This window comes from Aulostomus chinensis, chromosome 13, assembly GCF_037954235.1.
Source record: "Aulostomus chinensis isolate RoL2024-O1b breed Wild chromosome 13, RoL_Achi_v1.0, whole genome shotgun sequence".
Lineage (NCBI taxonomy): Eukaryota > Metazoa > Chordata > Actinopteri > Syngnathiformes > Aulostomidae > Aulostomus > Aulostomus chinensis.
The window spans coordinates 6937060-6953018 of record NC_141332.1 but is presented as its reverse complement, the minus strand read 5'-3'; the positions used below and the strand labels follow the sequence as shown (position 1 = coordinate 6953018).

At 46.9% G+C, this 15959-nt stretch overlaps 1 protein-coding gene across 3 annotated transcripts in view; it reads right to left on the bottom strand.

The window, feature by feature from the left end:
• Window positions 1-2269: 2269 nt before the first annotated feature.
• gabra2b (gamma-aminobutyric acid type A receptor subunit alpha2b) overlaps window positions 2270-15959 on the bottom strand; it is a 33693-nt gene continuing 20003 nt past the window's right edge. For all 3 annotated transcript variants that reach the window (XM_086222898.1, XM_086222897.1, XM_086222896.1), the window contains 3 exons: window positions 5849-6001; window positions 5302-5504; window positions 2270-4219 (listed from right to left, as the gene is read on the bottom strand). In XM_086222898.1, the coding sequence (XP_086079024.1) occupies window positions 3908-4219; window positions 5302-5504; window positions 5849-6001 (668 nt within the window). In that variant the 3' untranslated portion in view covers window positions 2270-3907. The remainder of the gene's footprint in view (window positions 4220-5301; window positions 5505-5848; window positions 6002-15959) is intronic.

Sequence of the window (15959 nt, the reverse complement as noted above, 5' to 3'; positions counted from 1 at the left end):
ACCTTGGTACGGTTCTGGAACCTGACAGCTTCAACAAGAAACCAGAAACTGGAGAGAAGATGGCGCTGCTCCAAACTGGAGGAGTCACATGTAGTCTGGCAAGATGGCCTTAGAACCTAGAAGAAAGCCCTTGGTAGAACCAGAGCAGCCGACTACTCAGAACCAATAGAGGAACACAAGAACAACCCAGGTTCCTCTATTGGTTCTGGAGCCAGACTGACAGAGAGCCACAGCTCTACTGAACCAAGTAGTCCTGTTTCCCTGGGCAGCAAAGAGTTCATGGACTTCTTTAATGACAAAATTCTCCTGATTAGAGAGAAACTTCTTCTCCTGCTGCCATCAGCTGACAACATGGCACCGAGAACCCAGAACCTTAGAGGCAGCTGGAGGACCAGACACACACTTGGATAGTTTTTCTCCCATCAGCCTTCATGAGCTCAGTTCAATATTGTCCTCCTCTAAACCTCCACCTGTCTCCTAGAACCCATCCCAACTAAGCTGCTCCAAGACTCTCTCCCCTCGTTAGCCCCTCCCTCTTAGATATGATCAATGTGGCGCTGGTATCTGGTTCCGTCCCTCAGTCCTTTAAAGTAGCAGGAATTAAACCCTCCTCAAAAACAAGCCTGGATCCAGAAGTTCTACCAACTACAGACCAACATCACATCTTCCTTTTCTCTCCAAGGTTCTGGAGAAAGCAGTTGCTAAACAGCTCTGTGACTTCTCCACAGCAACAGCTGATTGGAGGATTCAGTCAGGGTCCAGGTTCATCCTAGCACAGAAACAGAACTAGTCAAAGGTACCAGTGACCTCCTACTGGTACCAGATGAGGGACTGGTCTCTGTGCTGGTCTGATTAGATCTCAGTGCAGCTTTGATAACATTGACCACCATATCCTGTCTTTGTCTTTGTCCATCAGTCTCTCCTCCTTTCTCTCCCTCTTTATCTCTGTCCCTCTCTTTCCTTCTGTCTCTCTGTCCTCCTCCATTCTCTGTCTTTGTCTCTGTCCTGCTCTCCTGCTCTCTCTCCGTCCCCACTGATCCTGGATCTGCTCCACCTTCCTGCTGGTAAAGGAAGGTTCTGGTGGCTGCTGTTGCAGGATGTGCTTGCTGATGGAGAATTGTTGGGTGGAGGTTCATTGAAGGAGGGAGGTGCTGGACCTGCTCTACTTGGACAGAGTCAGGACAGAACTTTGGTTGGGGTTTGGTGACACCCTAATAAACCTGACTGGACTGTGGGACCAGCACAGGTCTCTCTCCGTCCTTTTCAGTCCTCATCTCATTCCCACCTTTTTGTTCTCAAGAAGTTCTCCATCTGCAATGAATTTCACTGCACTCTGACATTTGAATGATTCTAAAACATGAAATTGAGTTGATTTCATGAGCTGCCAGTCGCCAGTCATGCTGCTGCCCAGCCAGCGATTGCTGGTGAAAACGGGCTATACAAAAAAATATTTGCCTTGCCCCCCCAGAGTGTGAGGAGGAGACGGGGAGACCTCCCACTGCAGGGGTCTGAGCAGCAATCGAGTGGTGGAAAGATCCGACCAGGATATTCAGCTTCAGAGCACTTTGCATCTCACAGCTCAGAGCCACAGGGCTTTAATGGTTCTAGTGGCGCTGTGACAGTGATGGATGCTGGCAGCACTGGAGCGCTGAATGGTGGCTGCTGCCGGCACGCGTGCAACGTCTAATTGGACTTCTGAAAATTGTGAATTTTTAAAAAAGGTCTTGGATTTTGATTTCCATCATAAAAATCTTGTTAATATTTAGCCAGTTGGTGAAATGATCTGAATCGGGAACATTTGAACACAAATGCAGCTGAGGCTGCAGAGCTCCTACACTGTCACGTGTCTGGAACTACACACGGAACAGGATCAGGGTCCGAGATGAAGGGGGTCACTGCTGTGAACCTGCAGTTCACAGACCAAACCTGGTGCTCGTCGTGCCTGTTGTCTGTCGAGGTCCTTCTGGTGAGAGATGCTGACACGTAAATGAATCAGAATCAAGGTTTTACAGCTGCACAAACTAGCCTGGTTGCTCGGCATCATCAACAGGCCTGCAAGGAGCAGCTTCCTGGGACGCTCAGGCGGAGGTGAAGCATGCAGAAGTTCTAAAACCCCTACAGTGAAGATCTGTCAATCAATATATTTTCAAAGGTTGCATGGTATTCAAATGAGAGAATATTGCTGTGTGTAATTTTCAGAAGTCGGTGTCAGCCCCCCAAGACTATCAAGCAGGCAGCAGGGATGTGGCCCACACAGGAATCAGAGCACTGAGATGATCTGTGTTTTATTAGAAAGTGTGCACTGATTCAAGCATTCACCTCGGCACCACGTCCACAATCGTTTTATCTGGAATGTTTAAGATTTATCAGGATGCTGAGAAAAAAATGTTCTGAAAAATATGTATATTTGACAACATAAAGGAAAGGGAAAACAAGCTAGATTTGAATTTCATGCAACATTTGTTTAAACAGTAAAATATATTCAAAATATGGATAAAAATCATCTAAAATAATGCAGTACTGTCACGTGTGTCTACTGCTATGGGGCTTTTCTCCAAAATATTCAACATCCTCGTCTGTTTCCTGGTCAGTTGCCGGAAAACTGGCACTGAAGCGTTTCTGACCACTGTCCTGTGACTCGCATGGCTGCTGCTGCTGGTCTGCTGCTGACGGACGTAGTGACAGGAGACCAACCAGTCCAGTTTACGCAGCGACGAAAAGTTTTACTGCTAACTGATCACAAATACTCTGAACTGGCCGCATCACCTGTAGTCTTAGAATACAAATACACTCACAAAGCAAAATACCTCCACACCTGGTAGGTGGTGTTGATTCAGTGCTCCAGCTTTCATTTTAACTTTTACAGCGACTAATGTGTTTAAATCAAAGGGTTCAAAATAAAGAAGTAAACACTGTTCACCGTTGGCGGCACCAACCAGTCTCACGGTTCTCGTGAAGGACAGAAAAGGACAGAGCGTGCTCACGGCCGAGCTGCTGTTTCCTTCACGACCACAGAGGTTTCACAGCGCCATCAAGGTCCAGCGTCTGCGGGCTGGTTGTGGCGTTCTCCCGCCCCTGAGAGGCCAAACTCCAAACGCACTTTCACGCACATGGATAAAAGCTTGTTTTACTTACTGGAATTTCTTTTGACTGTCAAAGCACTGATTGGTGATATGTTAGTTTTAAAGACCTCCATTCTCTGTGTCCATCATCATTCTGATAGCATTTGTTCAACACACTGGAATCAAGTTCAATTCTAGGTGAACTGCTTCCACAGCTTTTCCTCAAGTTGCAGCTTCAAAACATTTCCTCAGTGTTCCACTCAGTACGTTCTCCTGAGTTTTGGGAGCCCCATACCAATAGTCACAGATCATAAAACAACTTCTATTGTAACAATATCATACAATTGTGTTTTTGCATTGGCTTGGACAGAAAAAAAGTCAGGCCCCTTTTAGAGGACAGCAAGAAGAAATAACGGTAATCAGTGGCTTTCACTCAAAAGAAAACTATATACTGTAATATCACGGAAGTGGACGTAACCAGCAAAATTCAAATGTGTAGAGGGTATCTTAAATAAAATGTATGAGTTAATGTTTGTGTTTACTCTTCATTTGGATTGTATGTACAGTGGTCACATCCTGCAACTGGAAACAGACCTCAAAGGAAATATGCAATCTAACTGAAGTAATACACAATATATCACAATGGAACCATGAATAGAAAGAGACACACACATTTACAAAAGCCAGAGTTTTCAAAAATGCTGCAGACGTTGTAGAAAACAGGTGGAGATAGAGGATCACGCTGCAGTCCAGGACTTCAGCAAAGGTTCTGTATGTTTACATAGTTGCTGGAGGTATTTGGTTCATCTCTTAGTCCCCAGACCAGAACCCTTCGAAGGTGGCCTCTAATTCGAGGGGACCATGTCCTTTATAACGGGTTCTCTGTTTAAGTAGGTGGCCCAGTAGACCAGATTGAAGGTTCCAAAGAGAACTGGGAACAGAATCCTTGACATCCTGTCGATTTTGCTGACGCTGTTGAACGTCTTCTTGCTGTCAGGGGCCTTGCCGTCTGCTTTGGCCTTGCTGGGGTGATCTGAAGCTCCACCTTTGGCAATGGTAGGAAGAGTGCCTGAGTCCTTGGTGATGTTGGGTGCATAGTTGGCCACTGCTACAGCGTAGGCGTTGTTCTTCTTGACCACTGATGCCCTCTCTTTTTTCTGTTGAGAGACCAGAATTATTAGATGCAGCATTGAAGGACAGAGGACTTGCCACTATCTCCCTGTGAATTCAAAGCACATGCAAATGAGCAGATCAATGTCAGGACAGAGTCAGGCATGGGATGTCCACCACTGACAAGGACGTCACCTAAATCCTCGGAGGATGTCGGACACTGGGACAGCAACAGTGCCTGATCACGATTCTCCTGGACAGGAATCACTCTGCAAAATCCTGACTTCCCTTTTCTCTCTGTGGATCCATGTGAGCTGATACACAGCGCCTCCCCAGTGTGGTCCGAGCCCACATCTGCTCCCTGTGTCAAGTTCTGTGTGACAGCCACGTTATCAGAAAGGGAGCTGGACTCTGAGTGAGCCTCCTGGTGCAGGTTCCCCGTGAGTCCCTCACCTGTGGCCAGTGGTTCACTGATGTCAGTGTAAAACTCAAGTTCCAGGGTGACGGAGGCGTAGGTAACTCATAGATCGGCATGCACATTCGTCTTTCTCATCTTACCTGTTACATCATGTAAGATAGCTTACATTCAATTTGGGTGGAAATATTGCTAATATTACAAATAACAATTGATAATTTGTAGAAATCAATCAAATAGTAGATCCTGGATCCTGAAGAAGGAAGTATTGGCAACATTTTTCTGGACATGTCACAGACTTGCGAGAAGGTTCCAGAAATCATCTTGCTCCAATATACAGAGGAGCCCTATCATGTAGTAATTATTGAGCATGTTTGGAACAAATGTGTTGAGAGCTTGTCTTTTAATTGGGGTGATTCTGTAGGTATTGATGCTAGTCCTGGACGACTGATGTGGAAGAGGTTGGAAAGAAAACCATTATGATTCTACTCTGTATGCAGGGAGCCTTCTCTTCCTCTCTCTGGCTTTATAGTTTCCATCCTAGGATCTATCAATGCTGCTCATATTCAAGATTGATATTCTAAACAGTGTTTTTTTTCTAGTGTGCTAACTTGCTCCAGACTGAAGAAGCCACTGATGAGGTCTCAGCCACTGGAGCCTGTCTAAACATGACTTCCTCCTCCTCCTCCTCCTCCTCTTCCTCCCCCTCCTCACCTTATCCATCACCACGCTCTTCCCGTCCCAGGCCCAGCCGCGCTTTGTGAAGTAGTTGACGGTGGCAAATTCGATCAGAGCAGAGAAGACGAAGGCGTAGCAGACAGCGATGAACCAGTCCATGGCCGTAGCGTAGGCAACCTTGGGGAGGGAGTTCCGTGCACTGATGCTCAGTGTTGTCATGGTGAGAACCGTAGTTACACCTGCACCACACAATAGAACACAGGGTGTCTTGGTGAGAACGTTGTCCAACGTTAATAATTACACTTCAGTTCAACCTGTCTAAGGTTGAGAGGGAACCAGTCCCACCAGTACCAGACCATCACGGAGGCATCACAGCTCTGCACAACCAGTCTGGGTCACAGGTTTAGTTTCACTGGGCTGACAAACAATTTGACACTGGGAGAGCACTGAAACATGTCTGTCTCTGCCTCTCTGTCTGTCTGTCTGTCTCTCTCTCACTCACACACACACACACACACACACACACACCATTCCGTGTATTTCTAAATCACGGGAGGTTCATGTTGGTCCGTCTGTGACTTACCAAACACAGTCCGAGCTGGCACCGACTCTCGGTTGAGCCAGAAGGAGACCTGGGACAGGATGACAGTCATGATGCAGGGCAGGTAGGTCTGGATGACGAAGTAGCCAATCTTCCTCTTCAGATGGAAATGAGCTGTCATCACCGTGTATTCACCTGAGGAGATCACACACACACACACACACACACACACACACACACACACACACACACACACACACACACACACCAGGGTTGACAACCAAAGTAATAAACTCATGCAATGTTAAATCAATATAATACACCACGCAGGTGACATAGATATCAAATTTTGCATGATTTCAAGACCAACACCTCTGATGTGTGTAATCTTTTTTTTATTTTCAAGTGTTTTTCTTTTGTCTTCATCATCTGAATTCATTCCTGACAGCTGGAGTCGTGTCAGTCTTGGATCAGGTGGCAGGGGAAGACACCGCGCAGACCTGGTAGGCCCAAACAAGTAGTGAGGGTTTGCTGGGAACGCCTGGCAGAAGAACCTGTCAGGATGATCTTCAACTCCCATCCCAGGGACAGTGGGGGACACTGAGTCTGAAAGGACCATGTTCTGCTCTGCCATTGTTGAGGTGGCTGTCGTGAGCTGCAGTCGTAAGGCTGCTGGGGCCGGTTGTGGCAGTAATCCCGAACACGCTGGTGGACACCAGAGGTGATGGGAGTCGTCAGGCTGAAGAAGGAGGCCTACAGGGCATGGCTTGCCTGTGGGTCTCCAGAGGCAGCCGACCAGTACCAGAAAGCCAAGCGGTGTGCAGCCATGGCGGTCACTGAGGCAAAAATTTAGGCGTGGGAGGAGTTTGGTGAGGCCATGGAGAATGACTATTGGTTGGCTCGGAAAAGGTTCTGGCAAACCGTCTGTCGCCTCGGGGGGGTAGGAGGCAACTTGCCCACACAGTTTACAGTGGGGACGGGAGGCTGCTGACGTCAACTGGGAAGGTAATTGGCGGTGGAAGGAATACTTTGAAGAACTCCTCAATCACACCAACAGGTACTCCATGGAGGAAATGGAGTTGGGGGAGTATGGGGGGGGGGGGGGGGTCGTCCAAACTCCGGGCCAGAAGTCGCTGAGATAGAGAAACAATTCTGCAGTGACAGAGCTCCAGGGGTGGATGAGATCCTCCCTGGAAGAAACTGTTCCTGAGCCTGGTGGTCCTGCTCTGGATGCTCCTTAACCACCTGCCAGAGGGGAGAGGAGGAAACAGACTGTGGGCGGAATGGGTGGAGTCCTTCATGACGCGGAGGGCCCTCCCCTTGCATCGTGAGGTGTAGAGGTCCGAGATGGAGGGAAGACTGCTCCCCACAGTTCTTTGTGCAGCCTTGACCACCCTCTGAAGAGCCTTCTGTTCTGCAGCCATGTAGCTGCCATGCCACACAGTGATGCAGGTGCAAAGGACGCTCTCCACCACACAGCACCACACTCATAACCATAGGTGGGAGTTGGAATGTAGATCGACTGGTAAATCGAGGACCACATCAACCGCAAAAAGCAGAGATGACACCCTCCCGCCACCAAACTCAACCCCCTCCACCACCTGGCTGCACCTAGAAATTCTGTCCATTAAAGTTATGAACAGAACCGGTGACAAAGGGCAGCCTTGGCAGAGTCCAACCCTCACTGGGAACAAGTCTAACTTACTGCCGGCAACACTAACCAGACTCTCACTCCTCTGGTAGAAAGACTGAATGGCCCTTTGTAAGGGGCCATCCACCCCATACTCCCAGAGTACCCCCCCCCCCCCCCCCCACACACACACACACACAGGGTGCTCCTGGGAACACGGTCATAAGCCTTCTCCAGATCCACAAAGCACATGTGGACTGGTTGGGCAAACTCCCATGCCCCCCCCCCCCCCCCCAGCACCCTAGCGAGGGTGAAGAGCTGAAGACCTGTCTGTAAATACCTATTTCTGTTCTCTACTTTCCATTATGCTACTCTCTATTGTACCACCAACATGGAAATGTGAATGGTATGAGAATAAAGATCCTTGAATCCTTGAATACTTGAGTGAGCTCTGGGTAATGACCGAAAGAACGAGATCAAGAATACAAGGGGCTGAAATGAGTTTCCTCCTCAGGGAGGCTGAGCTCTCCCTTAGAGACAGGGTGAGAAGCTCAGTCCTTCAGGAGGGACTCAGAGTAGAGCTGCTGCTCCTCCATGTAGAGGAGTCAGTGAAGGTGGTTCAGGCATCTGGTGAGGACGCCTCCTGGACGCCTCCCTCTGGAGGTGTTTCAGGAATGTCTGGGAGGAGGTCTTGGGGCCAACTCAGGACCCGCTGGAGGGATTATATCTTTCAGCTGGCCTGGGAACGCCTCGGGATTCCCCGGAAAAGCTGGTGGAAGTGGCTGGGAAGAGGACAGTCTGGGGTTCCTTACTGAGGCTGCTGCCCCCGCAACCCAGACCAATCAGATAAGAGGAGAACGAGGTCAACGATGAGTTGCTTGACAGCTCAAACAACAACAAGAATATAAAATCAAAATGGCCTTAATGGCATGAAGAAACTTCCTGCTGGACCTTAAAAAGAACAAATCAATAACCCTGATAATGACATCACACAAGTTTAACAGCTGAGACCTCCTCCAATCAGCCCACTGACAGGGAGTACACATAGAGTAATCCACAGACAAGTAGGCAGTAGTAGTTCAGTTTACTAACAGCTTGGCAGTACTGCAGTACCAGGAAACAGAAGCTGAGATTAGACCTGTTACCCATGGCAACAGAGTGGAGCTCATTTACTGCCATTCTGTAATAAAGACCTTGATACACTCTGTTGCAGAGGAAAGTGTGTGTGCATGTGTGTGTGTGTGTGGGGGGGGGGGGGTTGTTCATTGAAGGCTAAGACAGTTCAGTTTTCTACACATCTACCCAAGAAACGAAAGCAAGCAGCAGCAGATGTAGAAGCAGCCCCACCACAACTGGTTCAGAATGTGAATCAGTGATACTCCAACTGTGGTGCATGTACCGCTGGTGGTACATGAGCTCCCTTGAGTGGTAAGTGGAGGAATCCTAGAAATATGTGTTTTTAAGATGAAAAAAGTTAAAACCTTTAAAAACAAAGCAAACTAGCAACACGTTAAATACTTTGGAATGAAAATACATAAACATCACATGGGATTTGTTCTGCTGAGTTATATTTCTCTGTCTGGACACTAAATGGTCACATTCATCCTGCTAGTGTTAGCTACTAATGTTAGCTGCTGATGTTAGCAACACACGCTATCAGACAGTTAGGAGCTGTGACTCCAGTATCTTCAGTCTGGACTCAGGTGGACTGGGGAGGAGCTGAGGCCCCAGTGTGTGTATGAGGTGGAGTTCTCAGCAGTGGATCATGAAACCAGAACCTCAGACGGAACCTTTGACCCAAACACCTGGGACTGAAAGACCAGCTGGCGCACTGCAGTGATCCAAGTCCACCAGTCCACCATGAGCAGCTGGCAGGAGGGAATCGTAGATCTCAACACTGGTGGTGGAGGAGAAGACCCGTCATCAGACTGCTTCATGATCTAAGATGATCCTATGAAACGATTCTCATCTTTTTTTATTTGCCTCAGAGATAATTTACTGCTGTAATCCAAGTTCCTCCAGAAGAGGATGAATTATTGATGAATCAACATGAAACAGGTGATCACACAAAAAAAAAACAGGGAAACAGACAGGAAGTAAAACTCGCAGACACATGAGGGAAGGAATTTCAAAATAAAACAGTAACTGACAAAAGTCTGATCTATGAACACAAAGAGTCCATCATAATGCAAAATCACTCATAAAACAAAATAGTCTAAAAGCTTGTATAGTGTGATGGAGGTATGAAATATCCTTTGTAAAAAGAAAAGGTGGGTGCCACACAAAGAGCCGTGTGAGGCAGCACAGGTGACATGACAACCTGTCCTGGAGCTGCTGCACAACAACAGGAAGAAGATGACAAACACGTACAGCAAAACTGTGGTGTTTTGTAACTGTAGTGTGTTGGGATGTTTGCAGGCTTATGCAAGATGTCCATCCCAGTGAAGCCTGAGAGCACATTCATTGGTGCCAAATGACCTACTTTGTAAGTACGCTACATCAAACACTGACACAGTACTAATGAATGATTCATTTAGAATCAGCCAATCAGATAATGTGGAGTGACTCGTTAAACAAGAGAAACAGTCGCTGGCAGGCATTCTGCCTCCTATTGAAGCATCATACACCACTTAACCTAGATAGGAGCATTTAGTGCATGAAAGGATATTCTTACTCAATGAAAGTGAAGCAGGGATTCCCTTGACAGTGGCATGCAGTAGTCACTGGGGAAATACTCCATACTGGTAACTGATACCTATAGGGAGGCGAGCTGGAGCACTTAGCTCAGGGACACACTTAGCGATCATGTCCACCTGTTTGCATCCTAATTCAGAAATGACTCATATCAGTGATGGTAAAATTCTACTGTCAGGGTAAAGATTCATCCATCCATCATCCCTCCATCCATCATCCCTCCATTCATCCCTCCATCCATCCATTCATCCTTCCATCCCTCCATACCTCCATCTTCTCCCTCTTCTCCTGTTCAGGGTGGTGGGGGTGGAGCCTATCCCAGCAGCCTTCCCCCTGGACAGGTCACCAGTCCATGGCAGGGCCAACACATAGAGACAGACAACCATTGGCTCTCCCAGCCACGCCTACGGTCAATTTAGAGTCTGGATTAACCTCGTCCCCTCTTGATGTCTTTGGACTGTGGAGGAAGCTGGAGTACCAGAGAGAACCCAGCAGGAACAGGGAGAACATGGAGACTCACCCAGAAAGACCCCGTGCTGCAGCCGGGGCTCCACCCACAACCTTCTTGCTGGGGGGCCACAGTGAGGACCACTGCTCCACCGGACCGCCTCAGGGTAAAGATCTTCTTTATATTTATATTCAAGTATGTTTTGTGGGATTTTTAATTAATTTTTTTACTGGGTATTTGTATGCTATCAGGTATTTGTACGCCAGTAGTGATGCTCCGAACTTAATTTTGTTGTTACAGATCCATGGAAGCAATGACAATAAAGATCTGTTCTATTCTATTCTTCTTCAACAGGAAATTACCCTTTTACATCTGTGAAGACAACGGCGGTGGGAACAGTTTTTTCCATCAAATTCCAAAAATACTGATACTTCATGACACAAATCAAAGTATACCGATGGAAAAACAATCATCAAATGTTTGTGAGGAAACCATCAATAACCTTCAACCCAAATACCCAACCTGGGTAATGAGTCGTACCTCAACATCCTCTATCAAAAACAAATCTGTGAAAAGCTGCTGCTCTTCTCCTTCTGCTTGACTCCGACTCATCTCACTAGGTAGTTACAGTCGGAGTAGAAGGCTACAGTGGCATTCAGTTGTACCATTTTTGTCCTGGGTAGGAAAAATCAGCCAATATGTTTCCTGACTACAGGAATAAATGTTCCAACTGTCATCTGCAGATGTAAGATGTGACTGGTGAAACCAGAACTAGCGCTGCTAGCCTAGCCACTGCTGATGCGTATAGAGAAGGCAGCAAACCTACAGTGATGCTTCGCACACCACCTACCCACCCCTCCCAGGGGCTTACAGCCCAAGTCTGGAGGCAACGACCCAGATCTATAAGCTGGCCCCCACCAGGGGACACTTCCTACACTCTCACGGTCAGCAGAGTCGCCAAAAGCAGCCTAGACCAGAGAGGTCATAACAGCCCATTAATGTGCTGCTTGATGGTCAAGCCAACAACCACCAAGCTGACTGCTTCATGCACCAGGACCACTGGAGGATGATGGACCACTGTGTCCCCCATTCTGCACTCTTATCATCACCCCTGCTGTTGTTGCCCCGCAATGACAAGTGTCTCTCAAAAGCCTCCTTCATCATACTTTCCTCAACTTAGTGTGAAATTAGATCAGTGCTGTCTCCCAGCCACACGGCCAATCATGCGTGCTCTCACATCTCTCAGCAGCGCCATATAAACTTGACAAACTTGCACAAACACGCACGCACAATCTTTGTGTGTGTGTGTTTCTGTGTGGAGGTGGTGGTGACGTTGGGGGGGGGGGGGGGGGGGCATCCAAAACCTGACCACGAGTCTGTGTCACCACTGACTTCTTGTCTGTAGTTTTTTGTTTTTTTCCAGGCTCTTTGGCAGCTTCACAGCTCTTTAAACCTGCATGAGCGAGTTCATGTTCAGCAGGCATGTTCAGGTGACCTGCAACCCCCCACCCCCCATCCCCAGTTACACATCCAGCTGAAACCACCTCGATCTCCTTTTCAGACATGTAAAGGTTCATGTTTTATCATTGAATCCAGATAGCTTCAAGAATTTTGTTTTTCACATGCTCAAAACAAATATCCATCCATCCATCGTTGTCTACTGCTTATTCCTTACTAGTAAGGGTCGTGGGGGGGCTGGAGCCTATCCCAGCATCTACAGGTGAGAGGCGGGGTTCACCCTGGACAGGTCGCCAGTCCATGGCAGGGCCAACATACAGAGACAAACAACCATTCACACTCACAGTCACACCTACGGTCAATTTAGAGTATCAATCAGCCTCGTCCCCTCTTGATGTCTTTGGACTGTGGGAGGAAGCTGGAGTACCAGAGAGAACCCACGCAGGAACAGGGAGAACATGCAAACTCCACACAGAAAGATCCCACGCCCAAGCCGGGGCTCGAACCCACAACCTTCTTGCTTTGAGGCCACAGTGCTGACCACTGCACCACCGTGCAGCCCTCAAAACAAATATTTTAATCAAAAAAATTAAAGAAATATAGGAAGAATAATGAGAGCAGGTTGTGGGCGATCAGTTGATAGCAGCTCCACCGGACCAGCCTCGGCCTGACGGATCCAGCTGGCTTCAACTGATTTAATTAAAATACACCACAATGTTCTGTGGTAAAAACTATGAGTTGTAAAGGTTAGAAAAAATATTCAAAAGGTTGTTGAATGTCCAGTTCATAATGAAGGAGGCTAGAATATCAGTGTTTTACTGGTTTGATGATGATGATGATGATGATGATGATGGTGGTGATGATGGTGGTGATGATGATAGTGATGGTGCTGGTGATGGTGATGGTGATGGTGATGATGATGATGATGGTGATGGTGATGGTGATGATGGTGATGATGATGATGGTGATGATGGTGGTGATGATGGTGGTGATGATGATAGTGATGGTGGTGGTGATGGTGATGGTGATGGTGATGATGGTGATGATGATGATGGTGATGATGATGATGGTGATAGTGATGATGATGATGATGATGGTGTTGACGATGGTGATGATGATGGTGATGATGGTGATGGTGATGATGATGATGGTGATGATGATGATGGTGATGGTGATGGTGATGATGATGGTGATGGTGTTGATGATGGTGATGGTGGTGATTGTGATGATGATGGTGGTGATGATGATGATGATGATGGTGATGATGTTGGTGATGATGGTGATGTGACGATGATGATGATGATGGTGATGATGATGGTGATGATGGTGATGGTGATGATGATGATGGTGATGATGATGGTGATGATGATGGTGATGGTGATGGTGTTGATGATGGTGGTGGTGATGGTGATGATTATGATGGTGATGATGATGATGGTGATGGTGATGGTGATGATGATGGTGGTGATGATGGTGATGATGGTGATGATGATGATGATGGTGATGGTGTTTAGTACATTTTTTAACACAGCAGTGAGACTTGCTGGAGAACCTGGACAAAGACGGAACGGTTCCAGCTCACCGACTACACGTCCTCTACTGCTAATGTTGGATTAGCTGCTGTCTCACACACCCACACCCACACCCACACCCACACCCACACTGTATGCACCTCCTTGTTTCTTGTCATCTGTTTCATTGTGTTTGCATGAATGCTATTTTTAGTCCTCATTATGTCTCTTTAATATCATGGCTTATTTCCTCTCTATTGGTGCTCGCTCGCTGTTTTCGCTGTTTTTCAGCTGGTGAACAATGCGCTTGTTAGAAGTGTTATGAATTCATCTTGACAAGCAGATGTGTATTTCTGTAGGCAGCGCTTGAGTTCTTCTGGAACATCTGAGTGCTTGAGAAATTTCCCGAATATCTTCCTCTGACTCTCTGAAGGCTGTTGTGATCACGTTCCAACCTTTTGGGAAATGCTGTTATTGTCCATCGTCCCCAAATGAGACAAGACATTGAGACCGTCCTCTCCTCTGTGGGGGGCTGATTCTCACAGAAGTCCCTTTCAACCTGTGAGCCACTTTCTCTAATTCCTGCTGGATGTCATCCTAAACCACCAGCAAGACTTGGACCTCCTCCTAAGTGCTGTCACTCTGTTATTGTTACTGTATAGGTGTTTGTAGTAAGACTAAATAATAAACCCTGCTCAGCACTGAACCAATCAGAAATGCTGTGATGAAAAAGACTCACTCCCATAGCTCGTGGAAATTCAGAAAGTGCTTCGTCCAGAGATGTTTGACAAAGTCCCAGAACTGAATTTAGATCCTGGTTCATTTTCTGTTATATGTTTAGTTCCACGTTCTCAAAGTTGGTTCCTAAAAATGCTCCTTGTTCCTGGGGAAAATTCTTTGGTTGAAAAGGAGCTAAAGGCTGGCTAATATCTAGTTAGCCTGGCACAATCAATGGTAATGGATTGGCAGGTTAGCATACCTCAGTCAAACCCTGGTTATACTCATCCAGTCAAGGACCTTTAGAAGAAGAGTGTATTTGGTGACTTAGACCGAGGTATGCTAACACTTCCCATCCACTATCAGTTGCTGTGCTGAGCAAACACAGTTCTCTGGAGAGGTCCAGTCCATTAATGTGCAGGAACATAAAGCCTGAATTCGATTTTTATAATAAATTACTTTTATAGACACTACGGTGACCTCGAGTGTTAGGTTTCTTTTTTGTTGTTGTTTTTGTGCTTTTATTTTGGAATCTTGGAGCCAAAGCTGTGACATTTCCAGGAGGCTGTAAATAATCATGCTCACATATGATGACCAGAACCTCACATTCATGTGAGGGGGTCCAGGAGAGGAGGCGAATACTGGCGAACCTCGCAGCTGATTGACAACTGACAGCCACCTAGGTGACAGGTCGCCATCCCGCTGAGTAGGGTGGCAGTGGCGTATTCAAAACAAAACAAAAGCCTCTCCAAAAAGAAAATATTTTCCTCTGCATTTTACACTCAGATGTTTCAGGAAATATTAAATCCTGCCTTGACGAGGTCAGCTGTGCATCTCATGAGCACGTGTGAGCTGCACTGCATCTCAAGAGCTTCCTCAAAGACATGTAAGTTCTCATCTCCCTGCCACCTTCTAAACTCACATTCAACAAACACAAGTAACATCAAGCTCTTCGTCAAACACTCAGTCAGAAATGTTGAAATGGTTGATTGAAGGAAAGACATTGGACTATTAAACAGAAAATTCCATTCAGCTGCTCTGTTACAGAGAGCCCAACTATCTCTGGACTTCATGTCGTGTCCACTAATGAGCTTCCCACCATCACAGTCACTTGCTGATGTATCTTGCAGCCCCCTTTGAGTGAAATGCCACAGTTTCCATAAGCACAGCAAGTTATTCACAGTTGGAGCCCAGAACATCCATGCATGACCGCATCACTGCACTTCCCTTAGATGTCCTCGTGTCTTGGGCAGCTACACAGCAGCCACCGCTCCTCTGCTAGTGTCCCTGACTGATGCGCTCCCTTTTGTCTGCTTCTGCATCAGCATCTAGTCTGTTTTTATTGATAATGATTTCCTGCCCCACATCCATCAACATGTCTGCATCTTTGTTCTCCAGTGAGACATTTAGAAAGGCTTGGTACAGTGTTGGGGTTTCCAGGCCCTGCTAGATGGCTGACTGAAGATTCAAAAACACTGAAGATTCAAAAACTACAGAACAAAGAATTCAAGATGCCAAATCCCTGTTTACTGAATCTTGGTCATGCAGAATATGCCAGAACTCTCAAGCCAGACAAATGAGATGAAGACAAAAGAGAGGTGAAATGCAAGACATAAGTGAGGATGTGTTTCAGTTTGAGCTGTCCTCTTGGCCTACAGACGGATGTCCTCCTAACTTCAAACAGATGATGTCCCC